This window comes from Bubalus bubalis, chromosome 2 (assembly GCF_019923935.1).
Source record: "Bubalus bubalis isolate 160015118507 breed Murrah chromosome 2, NDDB_SH_1, whole genome shotgun sequence".
Classification (NCBI taxonomy): domain Eukaryota; kingdom Metazoa; phylum Chordata; class Mammalia; order Artiodactyla; family Bovidae; genus Bubalus; species Bubalus bubalis.
Window position 1 is genome coordinate 38,019,493 of NC_059158.1, and position 17,960 is coordinate 38,037,452.

Genomic DNA, 17,960 nt, shown 5'->3' on the forward strand with positions numbered 1-17,960 from the left:
CCTGGGGGAGAAGGGAGGCTTGGAGTGGGAGGCACAGAGATGCAGTGTCTCCCGTAGCACCGTTAGCTGGGGGCGTCCAAAGCGCCTCCCATCACCGATAGAGGCCGGGGGTGCGGTTAGAGGCTCCTGGTTTTCACATCTCCCCAAAGCACAACATGCTCGCTGGGTTCTCTCGACATGGGTGGGTTAGTGTGACCCACCCTCTGACCCCACCCTACCTGCTTCCGTCTGCCCTACACCCAGGTCTGCTGGGAAACCGGCAACAGCCACCCAGCTCTTAGACCATGGAAACTGGCTTTTTCTTTTCCAAGTCCTCCCACCTTGGCTGATTTCAAGGTACCGTACGATGTGAACCGGCTTGCGGAATCCCTGAGGCTGTAACAGTCCGTGCTCCCGGCGCTGGTAGGTCCCAATACCCCACGGGCTCTGCCCCCCTCCCCAGCACACTTCACATCCTCACCTGGGAAGGAGACACCGGTTTCAAGGCAGGCTAGGTGAGGGTGGTACGGATTTAATATTTTTTAGTATTACAATATATTCTTATAAAAAAGGTGCAGGCAAAAAGGACACTGCAGATTTTGTACATTAGCCTCATCTGTCGTCTGAAAGAGCTGGTGGGAACAGCCTTGGTGTGGAGGTGGTACAGGAAGGGGAGATGGCCATGCCCCCCCCCCCCACCCCCATTGGGTGCAAAGTGGGAGGGTGAAGCCTGGATCAGACCCTTCCCCAACCACCTGGAGAATTTCCTCCTCCTGCCACCCTAAACATACCCTACTTCTATCACTGAGAGGAAGGGGTGGGCAGTGGGTGCTGCTGCTGAGAAAGGGACAGGTTGCATCAAGTTAATTGGAATTTTACACTGGACACACCATAAGACAGCTAGAGAAATTAACTCATAGGTGGCAGGTGCAGGGGTGGGGGGCGGGGCGGGAAGGGCATGGGGGAATGACCAAGGAACAAATATAACAGGCGTAAACACGCAGTGTATCGAGGACCAACCCGGCCGTCTCCAGGGCACCTGCCCTTCTTTTGAGTCGGCCACGATGGTCCACGGTCCAAGGCACTGTTGGCCATCTGGCTACAGCAGCGTCTGGTGTCAGAGCCACTGGCCAGATCTAGAAAATAATAAATAGAGAAGGCAAAAAACCTTTAGAAGTGAGACGCCTGAGCCCTGGAACAATATACGTGTCCTCTGTAAACAGTTAAACCAAACTGTGCTTTTTCTGTGATTCCCAATGTGTCTTGCCAAACGCTTCCATTATCCCTTCTTTTCCCTGGTGCGTATCTAGTCTTCCACGGTGGGTGGTAACGCTGGGATCTGGACAGGCCTGCTGCATAGGAGGGGAGGCCTCCCTGCCCCCATGGGTGAGGTGGACTCCGGCCCTGCCACAACCTTCCCATCATCCCAGCGCCAGCTTCTTAACAGCGGGGGCGTGTGGGTGCCACATTGCCCTGCAGCCAGCCTTCCTGGAGGCCTTCCCCTGGCCCTCACATGGACTCCGGTGGCCTTTTCACACCTGTCCCCGCCACACTCACACTTACTCCAGTCCCTCCCCCTCGAACTGACACACATGCTGGGCTCACCAACCCTGTGTTTCTCCCCCACCCCGCAGCTACTCTGGTTCCACCCCCAGAAAAGGCAGCTGAAGAGTGGGCCCCAGTCCACCAGTCTGTCCACTGGCAATAACCCTGAGCTGGAGAAGGTCAGAGGTGAGAATCAGAAGTGGGGGCAGGACAGAAGGGCAGGGAGCCTGTTGATGGGGGAGGCGGGGTGGGGGGAGGGTCAGGCAGGTCTCTGACACTGAGGATGAGGGGTTAATTCTAGGAGATAGGAAATGTATTAAAAGTATGAACCTTGCTGGAGTTGGGCTTACCCTCTGTCCTTTTATGAGAGAAAACTATAGATACCAGTCATCATCCTTCCCCAGGAGGACAGTTCTAGATGGACAGAATGAAGGTGAGAGTGGACAGGAGAACCAGAATGGGCCCCCTGGAAGTCAGGCAGACCAAATCAGGCACCAGAGATGGGTGAGTGGGACCCCCTCAGCTTTCCACCATTGGCTCCCCTAGGCAGGGTACTCCCCGGCTTCTCCTGCCTTGCTCTGCTGTGGCCCGTCTGAATGCTGCTGATGGGGGGGGGGTGCCCTTTTACCCCCTTAGAGGTGGCAGAGGGGAAGCTCTTGCCCTTGGGACCTTCTCAGGAACCAATGCCCCAGGGCCAACCTCAGCCAGATACAGGCAGTTTAAAGCAGCCCTGTGCAGGCTGAACAGAGCAGGAGGTCATTGCAGATGTTAAGAGAAGTGTGGGCTCTAAGTGATGTTGGTGACCCAGGAGCTCTAGGGTGAACCTAGCCATTCAAGTGCTGGCCTCTGGAACCCCCAGCCAACATGTGAGGTTACTGTCTCCAAGACAACAGTCAAGATATACCAGGTCTGGGTGGGGAAGGAGAGTTCTGTCCCAGGATCCCTGTGCCTAGCATCCAGGGTGTGGTAATGAATGGGGTCTTTGTTGAACCCTTACCAGATCCATCAAATGCCTGATAGTGAGCCATGATCATGGGAACCCAAAGGTGAATTTTGAAATTCTGGATTAGTAGACTGGAGATGGCAGGAGGGAAGGGAAAGAGACTTATGCCATGCCAGAGAGGGGCCAGCAGACTTGTGATCTAGGAAATGGGTACTGCCACCCTGTCATGATGACTTGGTCCCTGCAGCATCCTCCCAGCATTTTCTTCTTTCTGGAACACCTAGCTGGCATCTCTAATGCCTCTTCCATTTGATAGGATACTTCACCCCAGATCAATGTTCCATTAACCCTACTCTTGAGAGATGCGGGCCTGGGTGCCCCCACCCCACTGTTAACTAACTCCCCACGGCATGGGAAATCTGGACACGGTCTGTGGACCTCTCTCCAGTCTAGATCAGGAACAGCTCTGTGCCAACACACAGGTGCCCATGCTGCAGGGTGGGGAACAGGGCCCCTTCAGCCCGGGCTGGCCAAGGATGTCCAAGTCAGCCTCAGGAGAGTGACCCCTGGGGCTGGGGTGCAGGAAGAATAATGGGAAGTGGAGATGAGGGAAACCCCTTCAGGTGGGGAAACACCAGGGTCCTGCCACACACAGCCCTGCCCCCAGGACCCAGTCCAGGGCTCTAAGCCCAGCACCAAGTCGCGTTAAGTATCACTCTCGCGCCTCCACCACTCGCCCCTCGCGGGGGGAGGGGGGGATACCCATCCCTGTCTCCCAGTCTCCCGCTGCCGGCCAGTCCTCAGGTCAATAATTTAGCCTGTTTATCGCCCGCTCCCGGGTGGCTTCCAGGGCCTGGCTCCCTGATCGCTTGCGGCTGCGCTTGAGTTTGCACAAGTCCTTGTCGAAAACTTCTCCGGAGCGCAGGGCTGACACCAGGTCGTCAAACTCGCCGCCTTCCTCCAGCGCGCTGCCCGCGTGCACCTTCCGCTGCCGCTGCCACCGCTCACGTTCCCGCTGCTCCTTCAGCTGGGGGGTGGTGGGGAGGGGGAGGCGAGGAGGGAAGGTGAGGGGCTGGCAGCCACAGGGTGACTGACGCCTGGGCTGCGTCTGCCGCCTGGCCCCCGGGGCACCATGAGCCTCCCGCTCCCAGTGCGCACTCCCTCGCCGGCTCGGCACACATGCCCAGCCCCCGGTGGCCCCCTTACCATGGCCTCCATGCGCGCCCTCCGCTCCTCCTCCTCTTTCCTCCTGCGCATGGCCTCCAGGTCCTGCCGAGCCTCCGAGAAAGCCTGTAGGAAGGCGTCAAAGATGCCGAAGAACTCGTCCGGCTGCATCTTGCTGTCCTGCTCCCCAAAGTGCGTCAGGGCCTTGGAGAACTGTTGGGAGAGAAGGGTTGATGGAGAGTCCCCCGCCTGAGCCCAGTGGGCAGGTGGGTTCCAGCCAGAGCAGAGCTCATCCAGGTAGAGGACCTTAGGCTGAGGGGGCAGGACTAGAGAGGGGAGATCCCTCATTGTCATCCGGGGTAAGGGCAAGGCTGAAGGAAAGGCTTGACACCTGCCAGAGGTGAGGGACCCAAGCCACCTCTGGGTCCGTTAGGGTGTAGGTACAGTATGAGGAGCTTCACAGCTAGGGAAGCACATCCACAGGCCAGGACCTGCCTGGTTAGAACCCAAAAGGATGTCAGATCATCTAGTTATTGGGCCAGTTGTTTAATCACTCTGTGCCTCAGTTTCCTCATCTGTAAAATGGGGATAACAGGACTACTTCATGATGTTGGGGGAGTTAAATGAGTTAGTGATGTAGGGCGCTAGCCATGTGCCCAGCACTGTTTACTGACAGCTATGTCTCTAATTCAACCTGCTGAAAACCCTCTAAGACAGCCCTGATGACTCTTAAATGTGCTTCTTGGACTGGCAGCATGGGCATCTCCCAGATGCCGGTTAGAAGGCTGAATCTTCGGCCCCACCCCAGACCCTGAATGAGGACCCACATCTCAATGCAACTCTCGCAGCAGGGGTCCAGGGGCATGCCTGCGGGAGAGGCAGAACAACTGAGAGCAAAGCTGGGCTCCGGAGTCGGGCTTCACCCAGCTCTGTGTAGCACAACCTTTGGCAGGTTACTTAACCTCGCCGGATCTCGCACATCTGTTGAATAGGACAATACCCCTTCAACAGACCCATAAGGTGGGTGGTGAGGCAGATGGTGGAAAACGCTCAACAAGGTGCCTGACACTGGTCGTGGATGGAAGTTTTACAACAGAGTTGCTTTGCTTGCAGGAGTGAGGACAGGCTTTCTCAAAGCTCTGTGCCTCTGGGTGTGTCCCTCTGCGCCCTCTGTGGTCAGAGTGATGCAGGTGGAGAGGAGTCGGGGTGGGGTCAGCCTGCAGGCTTGGGGCCCCCTTACCTTGGCCCTGGCTTCATTTAGCTGGTCCTCCAGCTCTGAGAAGCTGAAGCTGGAGACCGTGATGAAGTCGCTCATGACCGGCACAAACTTGTCGTTCGGATCCCGCACCTGCCGTTTCTGATATTCCAGCTCCTGAGGAGGGAGAGCCAAGTGCTGGTCAGGCCTGTGCCAGGACGAGAGTCAGGAGTCCCGGCTCACCCCATGCCCCACCCTTCTTGCCGGCTGCAGGGCTCTGAGCCTTTAGGAAGGGGCACACCCCAAGCCTCCAATTCCAGGGGTGGCGAAGAGTGTGAGCTCTCAGCCAGTCCGCCTGCCTCGATCCTTCCCTCATCCCCACTGCCATCTTGCTCCAGGTCCTGGGACCAGCGCCGTGAAGTTTTCTCTGAAATAGGTTCTCGGGCTCACTCAGAATTAGAATCCGCATTTTAATAAGCCCCTCAGGCAATTCATATGCGGATTAAAGTGTGAGATGCATTTCCAAATCTCCATGCAATGCTGCTGCTCCATGGACTACATTTCGGGTAGTGCTTAAAAGAACTATAAATTAGGAAGCGTGCCCCCTCCTGCCACCATAATGGCAACAAAAGGTTCTTTCTCCTACTTCTTTCTCTAAACCCGTTACTCCCTTAGCTGCCTACCCACCCCCACACGGTGAAGATGAGAAGGCGCTCCAGTTTCTGGGTATAGGGGCCAACCCCATACTGGGTGCCAGAGACAGCCTATCACCGGAGAAGCCCTTAGAGCGGGAATAGGACGACGACAGTGGTCCCCATGTCACACTGGGTAACACCTGCCACGAGCCATTTCCAAGGCCTGCAGATCCTCTTTCCCATCCATCTGAATCAATCCTTTTTTTTTTAAATTTACTTAATTGGAGGCTAATTACAATATTGTAGTGGTTTCTGCCACACATTGACATGAATCAGCCATGGCTGTACATGTGTTCTCCATCCTGAACCCCCCTCCCACCTCCCTCCCCATCCCATCCCTCAATATGTGGCTAATTCGCCATTCATTCCCATCCCCTCTATGGTGACAGGTTGCACTGTCTTGGATGGATGTTCCCTATTCAGGAGACTAAATCTAAGCCTTGAATAATTCAGCTATCCTTTCCTGAGGGCCCACTCTGTGCTGGAGGCTGTGTCCGTTGTGCCAGCTGTTCTGTCTGTCCCGCCAGGAGTTTTGGGTCACAGAGATGCCTCCGACGGGATCTGCAGCTGGGGTTCCACCCTCTGGCCCAGTGACAGGCAGCTGCCAACCCAGGCAGCATCCCTTCAAACCCAGGCGGGCACAGACGATGTACTCACCACCTCGACTGCTCTGAGGCCCCTCCTGAGGTTGCCCACCTCCTTCTCCAGCTCTGCCAGGCTGGGGGGGTGGGGAGGGGACAAAGGGAGGGAGAGGAGCTGGGGTTAGTTCAGGGCAGTGTCAACCCCAATGGCCTTGGGACTCAGTGGGCCTGGGTTCCAGCTCTGCTTTTGCTACTAACATGTGGCCCTGGCAAATCACCTCCCCTCTGAGCTCTGACTGTGCGTCTCTTGGAGATGTTTCTATCAGCCTGTATATGTTTAGGACTGACTGCTTGCCTGTAGCAGATGGCCTTGGTGCCCCCAGCCAATAGCTCCTTGGACCATCCATCCCAGTGCGCAGCCCTGACTTCCAACCACTGAGCACTTTTTCTGGGGGTGGGGGTGGTGGTCACAGAGTCATTGCCCCCACAAAACTCCTCAGCCAGGGACCGACTGGAGATGATGGTTCACCTCCTTTGCAGTTTGGGGGGATAAGCAGAGTGAGTGTCCCATGCTGTCGCCCAGCTCTGCAGGCAGGATTAAGCTCTGATTGCCTGCAGTGGTAATTGACTTAACAACACTTCCACTGTTAGCATTCTTCCCATCCCTGGCTCCCTTCCCCACTCCCCACTGTGTTTCCTGGGACAATCTCTGAAACGAGGATTTGAGAGCAAATAGTGTCTTTTGTTCTGGAGAAGGAAATGGCAACCCACTCCAGTAGTCTTGCCTGGAGAATCCCATGGACAGAGGAGCCTGGCAGGCTACCGTCCATGGGGTCGCAAGAATTGGACATGACTTAGCGACTAAATGACAACTACTAGTTTCTCTTGTTGGGTTCTCCCAGAGTGAACCCCGAGACACCGTTCATTCCTAGTCAGCCCGGAGTAGCCCCGAAGGAGGAAATTTAGATGAGAGAGTACGTGATCACAGGGAAAAGGAAGCCTCAGGGGGTCCCCTCACTTGACTTTGGCGGCTTCTGGAAGGTGCTGCAGCTCAGACGGCATGTTCAGGATGTCAGGGAAGTGCTTCTCCAGAATCATGATCAGGTAATGGAGCAGAGAGATGTTTCTGTGGGTGAAAGTCAGGTCAGGGTCAGGGGCCAAGGGAATTGGGAATGAAGGTCTGGCAGAAATTAGGTTGAGGTGTTAGGGGAGAGCTGTGACCTATTTTGGGAAGGCTTCCCCGGTGGCTCAGTGGGTAAAGAATCCACCTGCAATGCAGGAGACACAGGCAGATGCAAGTTCGATCCCCGGGTTGGGAAGATCCCTGGAGAAGGAAATGGCAAGCCCACTCCACTATTCTTGCCTGGAGAATCCCATGGACACAGGAGCCTGGTGGGCCGCAGTCCATGGGTCGCAAAGAATTGGACATGACCGAAGCAACAGCACGCATGCACAGGAGGGGGAAGAAGGGAGAGGCCAGGGCGGAGTGAGAGAGAGGCGACAGAAGCCGGGAGGTCCCACCTGTCGATGCTGGACTTGGTGTCAGCGATCTTGTTGAGGCTGGCCACCCGGAACCCGTAGGCGCCCCCACGCTGCCCTTTGTTCATGAAGTTGCCGATGGCCAGGACCACCTCCAGCATCCGCGCTAGACGCTTGCTGCGGATCAGCTCCCGGGAGGCCAGCAGGATGGCTGGGGGAGGAGGGACAGGTGAGAGCCCTGCACACGCCGGGGCTCCTGGGCCCACGGATGGTGCCACCACAGAGTCCAGAAAAGGAGTCGTCAAGTGTCAGCTTCAGAGGGGCAGAGGCTATTCCCATGTCCCAGAGGACAATCTTTTCCACACCTGCCTGCCTCCAGGGGAAGCCAACAAACTCACCAAAAGCCAAGTCAACCACATAACCCTTTCTCAAAATGTGCCAACATTTCCTAAGACTAGACTTGAGAACGTATCTTTCCTTCCATATAAAGATTACTGTTTTTTCCCTATGGATATATGCAAGAATATAATACTTTTACTTTTCTAAAGTGTTAGTTGCTCAGTGATTCTTTTGTGACCCTATGGACTGTAGCCCACCAGGTTCCTCTGTCCATGGATTTTCCAGGCAAGAATACTGGCGTGGGCAGCCATTCCCTTCTCCAGGGGAACTTCCCAACCAGGGATGTAACCTGGGTCTCCTGCATTGTAGGCAGATTCTTTACTATCTGAGCCACCAGGAAAGTCCTTTACTTTTATAAACCTAGTGATTAAAATTTTTAATTTCAGCATGTTACGTACTATGGGACTATTTCTGCCTCTTTTGAAGTGCCATATTTTGATTTTTTTGGAAAGGAAAAAAAATCCCTGTCAAATTAAAACATCAATTGCAATAGTCTCATATTTTTTCTTCTATAATGTTATGCTTTGCAGTTGATGGTGTCTTAGATTTGATTAAATAGGTTACGTGACAGCTTGTTGAATAGCATTTTAAAATGTTCTCCAACCTTTAGACATTTAAAAATTTCCCTCTAATGCCTTAAATGATACCTTTGCTAGAAATACAATCAATCTAAGGCTAACCCGTCACCAAAACTTCAGTATTTCATTCTGCTAGGCTGTTCTGGCCCTTCCCTTAGCAATTCTGTATTTATGGTGGGTATGCAGAATTGGGACACAAATCCTCCACTGAAAATTTGGCTACTGGTTAAAGAATATGATTTTGGATTATTAAGTGTGATGAGAAGACCAAGCCATTGTATTATGATTTTGGCCTCTGCCAAACTAAACATTCCTTAAGATGCTGCTATGAAGATAAAATGAGAGCCATTTGACTAAAAGTATGCAAAACTCTTCAAAAGCAGTTTAAGTAACTGTCAAAAAGCTGTAAAAAAAAAATGAGAAGGTAGGTTGGTCAGTGGCTTCTAAACTCAAACATATGCCACCTCACAGTGGCATTACTCTTGAAAGGTAATTGAGTGGTTCCTAGTCTGCCTTTTTTTTAAATTACATCTAGATTAGTTAAGCACATTATGGTATATTCATACAATGGACTAAAATGCAGCACTGAAAATAAATAGCCCACAATCATAATGCTGAACAAGAGACCACCATATGCTCACACAGGTGAATTCACTTTGGGATGGTTCATCAGTTAGGACTCTTAGGGTTTGTGTACTTTTCAAAGTGCACGTTTCAGTAATGAGTTTAAGTGCGTGCATGCGTGCTAAGTTCCTGCAGTTGTGTCCGACTCTGTGCGACCCTATGAAGTGTAGCCTGCCAGGCTCCTCTGTCCGTAGGAGTCTCCAGGCAAGAATGCTGGAGTGGGTTGCCATGCCCTCCTCCAGGGGACCTTCCCGACCCAGGGACTGAACCTGCCTCTCTTATGTCTCCTGCCTTGGCAGGCGGGTTCTTGACCACTAGTGCCACCTGGGAAGTTTCTGGCGACATATATGGGTCGTGGTAGATTTTCTTAGATTGATACGCTATCTGAAAAATCTGCAGAGGAATCCTGAAAATGCTACAATGTTGACAAAACAGAAAATGACAAGAATTTAAAGGGCATCAGTATAAACGGAGAAACTGCCATATGCAATGCAGACATTTTAGATACACTCATAAGAATAATGTATTCATACATATATTCATAAGAATATATCTCCATGTGAAGCCATATTCATCTTGACTATACTCAGTAAATATGTTCCTAATGAGAACTGGTGAATTTGGTATATTCAGCAATGAACATATTTATAAGAAGAATATATACAAAAAGACTATGTTCATGAATATATTCATAGGACAATTGGTAAATTTGTCAGATTTGATGAATTGACTCTGGCAAATTGACCCAAAAGCCCTGCCTGGGGATGGATGGATGGATGCTAGGGAGGAGAGTTAACAGCTTATCAACCAGCTGGGACAGGCAAAATCTTAGCTTTCCCAGGAATGTTTCTTAGGGAGAGTTTAGGAGTGAGCTCCTGGGAACGGAATTATCTGAGATTAAATCTACCCAGTGGCTAAACTGGTTCCACAGCACCAAACTGCAGGCCATTGCTCACAATTGCTCCGCTGATCCAAGACACACAAATAGTTGAGCACATGTCTTGGGCTGAACCCCTGTGTCCCTGCCTCAGGCCCCAGAGGCAGTCAGCTGCAGAACAAAAGTAAGGACTCGCCCATCGGCAGGGCAGGAGATACCTCCAGACCACAGCCCTGCAGCGTCACTGCTCAACCCTTTGCTTCCCGCTCAGACGTGTTATCTGTGATCACACAGCCTGAAGACCCCTTGTGAGTGTGCACATGTGAGTGTGTGTCCAGATTACAGAAAATGTCAGCCTCGAGCTCTGTCATGCCCCACCTGACCCCCCAGAGTCCTCCCGAAGCAGCTCATCAAACTCCAGGAAGGACCATTCTCCGGACCTGGCCTCCCAGGGCGTGCGGGCCAGCCTTGTGTCCAGCAGAGGGGGCTCGTGCTCTGCTCTGCCCCGAGCCTGCCCCCCAGCATCCAGGACACAGGCTCTCTCCAACCTGCTCAGCCTGTTCTTGCCACAGAGGGGCCCACAGCCTCTCCTGCTTCTCTCCTCTGGGGCCCTCATGGCTGCCGACCCTCCTGACCACCTGCCCTTCCCCCAGGCTCCCTGCCCCTCCATCCTCTGCCATCTCCAGGCAGTTCCACACGCCCTCTGGGACAGGACGAGAGGGAAGGGCTGGATTCTGAAGAACGACATCTGCATTCCAGTCCCGGCTCCACCAACACCAGTAGTAACACAGCCTTGGGCCACTGACACAGATCCATCTTAGAGGTGAGAGAAAGGCCTCCAAATGGGACCATCCACGGCCCGTGTTTTGCATGGTGCTTGACCTGTGCTTCCTGTCGAATTACAAAGTTTCCACCCAAAATAGGTGGGAGAAGTTCCCCAGGTCAGAAAATCAGATGCCTCTGGGGATCACCTCACCCAAGTTCCCTACTTTCTGAGTAGCTCACACTTCAAATAACGTGTCTGGTGGTCTTCTCTGCACCTCGGACCTCTCCCAAGCAGGGTAACAATGGGTTAGTCCATGCCAAGAAGGGTGCTAGTTGCTTACTATTATCATCATTTTTTCAGCATTTCTGTCCCAGGCTGGGGCAGATATCAGCAGGTCCTTGGCCTCAAGAGCCTACATGCTGAGCCCAGGGAACAGGGTGCGTGACTGGCGCGAGTGCTCATATACACAAGTGCCACATCTACAAAAAGCATAGATTCACATCCTGGCCTTGGTTTTGGGGGTGCATCAAGAATAAGGAAGGAGTTTCCCTCTTTGCCTGTCCATTGACTCCCACCCACCCCACTGGGCTTGCTCCCCAGCCCTGGGCCGTACCTTCCACTTTGGGCTTGGCCTCAGCCAGCCGCTCCTGGAACTTCTTCTTGAAGAAGAGAGCCTGCAGCCGCTGCTGGTAGTGGTCGATCCTGTGGACAGGGCAAGCTGCATGGTGAGGCAGCCCCTGTCCCAGCCAGGTCCAGCCACCCCCTTCCTTGGCCTGCCCGCCCCCGCTGCCTCCTGCCACGCCCGCTGCTCTGACCGGCTCATCTCATAGAGGAAGCGGTCTGCGCGGGCCATCCGCTCGATCTCATGCTTGTGCTCCTCCAGGAGGTCAACGTCGCTCTTCTCTGGGATGAACTTGAGGAGCTGCAAAGGGGAGTTGAAAGTCAGGATACTGGTGAGAGGCTTCCATGGGGGTGCAGCCAATGGAAACCTCCCCACTCAGACCAGGCTCAGATTAGAAGGGCCCCCCAAACTCTGTCAGAGAGACGCATCCTCCTGTGGGTGGTATATGTTTCATCTGCTCCAAGGGATTCAGGGCACCCAGCTCCAGACTTCCTTCCTTCTTTTTCACTTTTTAAAAGTGAGCTATAACTTACATATGGTAAACTTACATACAGTGTTCTTAAGTGTACAGCTCAATGAGCTTTTTCTTTTTAAACCAACGTGATTGAGGTATGTGAAAGTCTCTTAGTCATGTCTGACTCTGCGACCCATAGACTGTAGCCCGCCACGCTCCTCTGTCCATGGAATTCTCTAGGAAAGGATACTGCATTGGGTAGCTGTTCCCTTCTCCAGGGGATCTGCCCAATGCAGGGATCAAACCCAGGTCTCCTGCACTGCAGGAAGATTCTTTACCATCTTTTTATTGCAGGCAGATTATTTACCACCAATTTCAGTTCAGTTCAGTTGCTCAGTCGTGTCTGACTCTTTGTGACCCCATGGACTGTAGCATGCCAGGCCTCCCTGTCCATCACCAACTCCTGGAGTTTACTCAAACTCATCTCCACTGAATCGATGATGCCATCCAACCATCTCATCCTCTATCACCCCCTTCTCCTCCCACCTTCAATCTTTCCCAGCATCAGCATCAGCATTTTCAAATGGGTCAATTCTTCGCATCAGGTGGCCAAAGTATTGGAGTTTCAGCTTCAGCATCAGTCCTTCCAATGAATATTCAGGACTGATTTCCTTTAGGATGGACTGATTTGCCGGGAGCCAGCATATTGCATATTGAGTGCATATTGCATATTGAGTGCGGCACTTTCCACAGCATCATATTTCAGGATCTGGAATAGCTCAACTAGAATTCTATCACTGCCGGGAGCCAGCGTGAGGCACTCCGCCTGTGGCAAAGGTCATGAGGAAGGAGGCTCGGCATATACAAAGGCGGGATCGAGCCTCAGGAGTCCCCCTGGAAATTCTCAAGCATCTACCCCCAAAACCAGAGTCTGCCTACTTTCTGCTTTGTGCTCTCACCTACACCTCTGACTTTACAGGGGGGCTGTCCCCCACTACCTCTCTCTGAAAAAAGAGTTAGCTTACAGCTCCAGTTAATAATTCCTGGGTGTGACAGTGTTTCAATCTACAAACTCCTTTGGAAGTCCTCTAGCCTGCCTGAATAGGTTTTTCCGGCCACATGTGATTGTTCAGAGCCTCCCAACTGTGAAAGGCAGGAGATGTTCTAAACTGTCTAAACACAGATTCCTTTGAGTAGTCAAAAGATTGATTAGAAATTGTCTTGGTGAAGGGTTTTTCACTTATTGGGCCAATGTTTGCTGCTAAGTCTCCATACTCCTTACCTACTGTGTCCTTGGCAGTGTATTGATTGATATAATGGGTGTATAGAAATGTAAGTAGTAGCCTCAATGTTTGTAACCTTGGACCCTTGAGTTAATTCTTTTCTTGATTGAGCCCACCTCACCTTTGCCCTATAGGAATGCAACTTTATCCAATGCTTTTTGGAGGCTGGCGCCTGACTTGAGAATAATCACCTTTAGAGAACAATAAGTTTCTTAAAATGTTAACAGGACTCCAGGCCAGAAGATGATGTAAATCACCTAAACTTTTGCATATGATAAGTTTGAAAGCCTGGCTTCGATTAGGATCAGGAACTGCTGTCCTTGCATGACTCCACCCCTTCCCCCATTATCCTCTATGCATAACTTAAGGTATAAAAACTACTTTGAAAAATAAAGTGTGGGCCTTGTTCACCGAAACTTGGTCTCCCCATGTCACTCTCTCTCTCAAATTCTGGCTGAGTCTCCATCTGGAGCGCAGAACCCACCATGCTTACTAATTATGCCTGGGCTTCTAAGATCCGACCGGGGAGGCCTCAGTGTCTCCTCTCCTTCGGGAGAACGGAAGGACGCCTGCGGCCTACGTAAGTGGTGCAAACTTCTTGTCTTGAAGTTTTATTGGTCTCCCACGTAAACCAAGCTACTCAGCCTCTTTTCTCCACTGAATTTTCCTACTGAGCTATCCTCATTCTATTACTCTTTATATCTTTGATAAATATTTAAATAAATAGGTCACCTATGCCGTCTCTCCTTCGAATACCCTGGATCAGCTGGGGCTGGACCCTGGCAGGTGGCGCCCAAGGCCAGGCATAATTAGTAAGCATGGCAGGTTCCGCGCTCCAGATGGAGACTCAACCAGAATTTGAGAGAGAGCGCAACACTGATTGAATCTCCTTGCAGTCCAAGGGACTCTCAAGAGTCTTCTCCATCAATTTATTGAGGTATAATTTACATAAAATAAAATGCATCCATTTAAAATGTACAACTCAATGAATTTTGATAAAACTATCTTGAGAGTCCCATGGACAGCAAGGAGATCAAATCAGTCAATCTTAAAGCAAATAAACCCTGAATATTCATTGGAAGGACTGATGCTGAAGCTTTAATTCTTGGCCACCTGATGGGAAGAACTGACTCATTGGAAAAGACCCTGATGCTGGGAAAGACTGAGGGCAGAAGGAGAAGGGGGCAACAGAGGATGAGATGGTTGGATGGCATCACTGACTCAATGGACATGAGTTTGAACAAACTCCAGGAGATAGTGAAGGGCAAGGAAGACTGGCATGTTGCAGTCCATGGGGTTGCAAAGAGTCGAACACGACTTAGTGACTGAACAACAACAACAAATCCACGAATTGAACCATCCAGATTAAGATACAGAAGATTTTCATCCCCTGCAAAGTTCCCTTGTGCTACTTTAATAAGCAAAGCCACCTCTTCCTCCAGTATAGCCTCTAACTGAATTCTATCACCTTAGATCAAATTTAGCTTTTTTTTTTTGGCCATGCTACACAGCATGTGGGATCTTAGTTCCCTGATCAGGGATTGACCCTGTTTCCCCCTGCAATGGAAGTGCAGAGTCTTAACCACCAGACCACCAGGGAGGCCCCAAATTCGGCTATTCTTGAACAAATGATGCTGTGTGCTCTTTCTGGGGTCTGGTTTCTTTCACTTAACAGAATGTCTGAGACTCATTCACATTTAGGTATTAGTAATTCATTTTTTATTCATTGACGAAAGTGAAAAGTGAAAGTGTTAGTTACTCAGTTGTGTTTGACTCTTTGTTGACCCCATGGACTGTAGCCCACCAGGCTCCTCTGTCCATGGGATTTCCCAGGCAAGAATGCTGGAGTGGGTTGCATTCCCTTCTGCAGATCTTCCTGACCCAGGGATTGAACCCAGGACTCCTGCATTGGCGGCAGATTCTTTACCATCTGAGCTTCCAGGAAAGCCCATTCACTGCTGACCATTATTCTATTGTGGGAATATATAACAATCTATTCACTTTCCTACTGATGGACAGTTGGGCCCTTCACAGTTTGAGGGTTTTATAAATAGTTATAAATATTCCTATAGTATTTATTACCCAGTATTTATATCAGTATATCAGTATTTATACCCAGTGGGATTTCTGGGAAATAGAATAGGTGTGTGTGCTGCTAAATCAGTTTCCAAAATGGTTTTACCAAATGAGAGTTCCAGTTGCTTCACATCCTTGCCAACAGCTCACACTGTTGGCCTTTTCAGTTACAGCTGTTTAAGCGGGTGGCTGGTTTGCCCTCACTGTGACTTACTGTGTTTCTCTGATGACTAATAGTATTGAGCATTCTTTGGCATTGCCTTTCTTTGGGATTGGAATGAAAACTGACCTTTTCCAGTCCTGTGGTCACTGCTGAGTTTTCCAAATTTGCTGGCATATTGAGTGCAGCACTTTCACAGCATCATCTTTCAGGATTTGAAAGAGCTCAACTGGGATTCCATCACCTCCACTAGGTTTGTTTATAGTCATGCTTTCTAAGGCCCACTTGACTTCACATTCCAGGATGTCTGGCTCTAGGTGAGTGATCACACCATCGTGATTATCTGGGTCATGAAGATCTTTTTGTACAGTTCTTCTGTGTATTCTTGCCACCTCTTCTTAATATCTTCTGCTTCTGTTAGGTCCATACCATTTCTGTCCTTTATCGAGCCCATCTTTGCATGAAATGTTCCCTTGGTATCTCTAATTTTCTTGAAGAGATCCCATCCCTAGTCTTTCCCATTCTGTTGTTTTCCTCTATTTCTTTGCCTTGATCGCTGAGGAAGGCTTTCTTATCTCTTCTTGTTATTTTTTGGAACTCTGCATTCAGATGCTTATATTTTTCCTTTTCTCCTTTGCTTTTCGCTTCTCTTCTTTTCACAGCTATTTGTAAGGCCTCCCCAGACAGCCATTTTGCTTTTTTTGCATTTCTTTTCCAGGGGGATGGTCTTGGTCCCTGTCTCCTGTACCATGTCACGAACCTCATTCCACAGTTCATCAGGCACTCTATCTATCAGATCTAGGCCCTTAAATCTATTTCTCACTTCCACTGTATAATCATAAGGGATTTGATTTAGGTCATACCTGAATGGTCTAGTGGTTTTCCCTACTTTCTTCAATTTAAGTCTGAATTTGGCAATAAGGAGTTCATGGTCTGAGCCACAGTCAGCTCCTGGTCTTGTTTTTGTTGACTGTATAGAGCTGCTCCATCTTTGGCTGCAAAGAATATAATCAATCTGATTTCGGTGTTGACCATCTGGTGATGTCCATGTGTAGAGTCTTCTCTTGTGTTGTTGGAAGAGGGTGTTTGTTATGACCAGTGTATTTTCTTGGCAAAACTCTAAAGTCTTTGCCCTGCTTCATTCCGTATTCCAAGGCCAAATTTGCCTATTACTCCAGGTGTTTCTTGACTTCCTACTTTTGCATTCCAGTCCCCTATAATTAAAAGGACATCTTTTATGGGTGTTAGTTCTAAAAGGTCTTGTAGGTCTTCATAGAACCGTTCAACTTCAGCTTCTTCAGCATTACTGGTTGGGGCATAGACTTGGATTACTGTGATACTGAATGGTTTGCCTTGGAAACGAATAGAGATCATTCTGTCGTTTTTGAGATTGCATCCGAGTACTGCATTTCGAACTCTTTTGTTGACCATGATGGCTACTCCATTTCTTCTGAAGGATTCCTGCCCACAGTAGTAGATATAATGGTCATCTGAGTTAAATTCACCCATTCCAGTCCATTTTAGTTCACTGATTCCTAGAATGTCAACTTTCACTCTTGCCATCTCTTGTTTGACCACTTCCAATTTGCCTTGATTCATGGACCTGACATTCCAGGTTCCTATGCAATATTGCTCTTTACAGCATCGGACCTTGCTTCTATCACCAGTCACATCCACAACTGGGTATTGTTTTTGCTTTGGCTCCATCCCTTCATTCTTTCTGGAGTTATTTCTCCACTGATCTCCAGTAGCATATTGGGCACCTACTGACCTGGGGAGTTCCTCTTTCAGTATCCTATCATTTTGCCTTTTCATACTGTTCATGGGGTTCTCAAGGCAAGAATACTGAAGTGGTTTGCCATTCCCTTCTCCAGTGGACTACATTCTGTCCCAAAGAAAGGCAATGCCAAAGAATGCTCAAACTACTGCACAATTGCACTCATCTCACATGCTAGTAAAGTAATGCTCAAAATTCTCCAAGCCAGGCTTTAGCAATATGTGAACCGTGAACTTCCAGATGTTCAAGCTGGTTTTAGAAAAGGCAGAGGAACCAGAGATCAAATTGCCAACATCTGCTGGATCATCGAAAAAGCAAGAGAGTTTCAGAAAAACATCTATTTCTGCTTTATTGACTATGCCAAAGCCTTTGACTGTGTGGATCACAATAAACTGTGGAAAATTCTGAAAGAGATGGGAATACCAGACCACCTGACCTGCCTCTTGAGAAATCTGTATGCAGGTCAGGAGGCAACAGTTAGAACTGGACATGGAACAACAGACTGGTTCCAAATAGGAAAAGGAGTACGTCAAGGCTGTATATTGTCACCCTGCGTATTTAACTTATACGCAGAGTACATCATGAGAAATGCTGGGCTGGAAGAAGCACAAGCTGGAATCAAGATTGCTGGGAGAAATATCAATAACCTCAGATATGCAGATGACACCACCCTTATGACAGAAAGTGAAGAGGAACTCAAAAGCCTCTTGATGAAAGTGAAAGAGGAGAGTCAAAAAGTTGGCTTAAAACTCAACATTCAGAA

General features: G+C 50.0%; 1 protein-coding gene across 3 annotated transcripts in view; it reads right to left on the bottom strand.

The window, feature by feature from the left end:
* Window positions 1-491: 491 nt before the first annotated feature.
* The window catches only part of DAAM2 (dishevelled associated activator of morphogenesis 2), a 135,795-nt gene continuing 118,326 nt past the window's right edge, over window positions 492-17,960 (bottom strand). For all 3 annotated transcript variants that reach the window (XM_006074718.4, XM_044930437.2, XM_025270507.3), the window contains 8 exons: window positions 11,641-11,747; window positions 11,439-11,527; window positions 7,624-7,792; window positions 7,121-7,228; window positions 6,179-6,239; window positions 4,872-5,003; window positions 3,674-3,844; window positions 492-3,494 (listed from right to left, as the gene is read on the bottom strand). In XM_006074718.4, coding sequence (XP_006074780.1) covers window positions 3,273-3,494; window positions 3,674-3,844; window positions 4,872-5,003; window positions 6,179-6,239; window positions 7,121-7,228; window positions 7,624-7,792; window positions 11,439-11,527; window positions 11,641-11,747 — 1,059 coding nt within the window. In that variant the 3' untranslated portion in view covers window positions 492-3,272. The remainder of the gene's footprint in view (window positions 3,495-3,673; window positions 3,845-4,871; window positions 5,004-6,178; window positions 6,240-7,120; window positions 7,229-7,623; window positions 7,793-11,438; window positions 11,528-11,640; window positions 11,748-17,960) is intronic.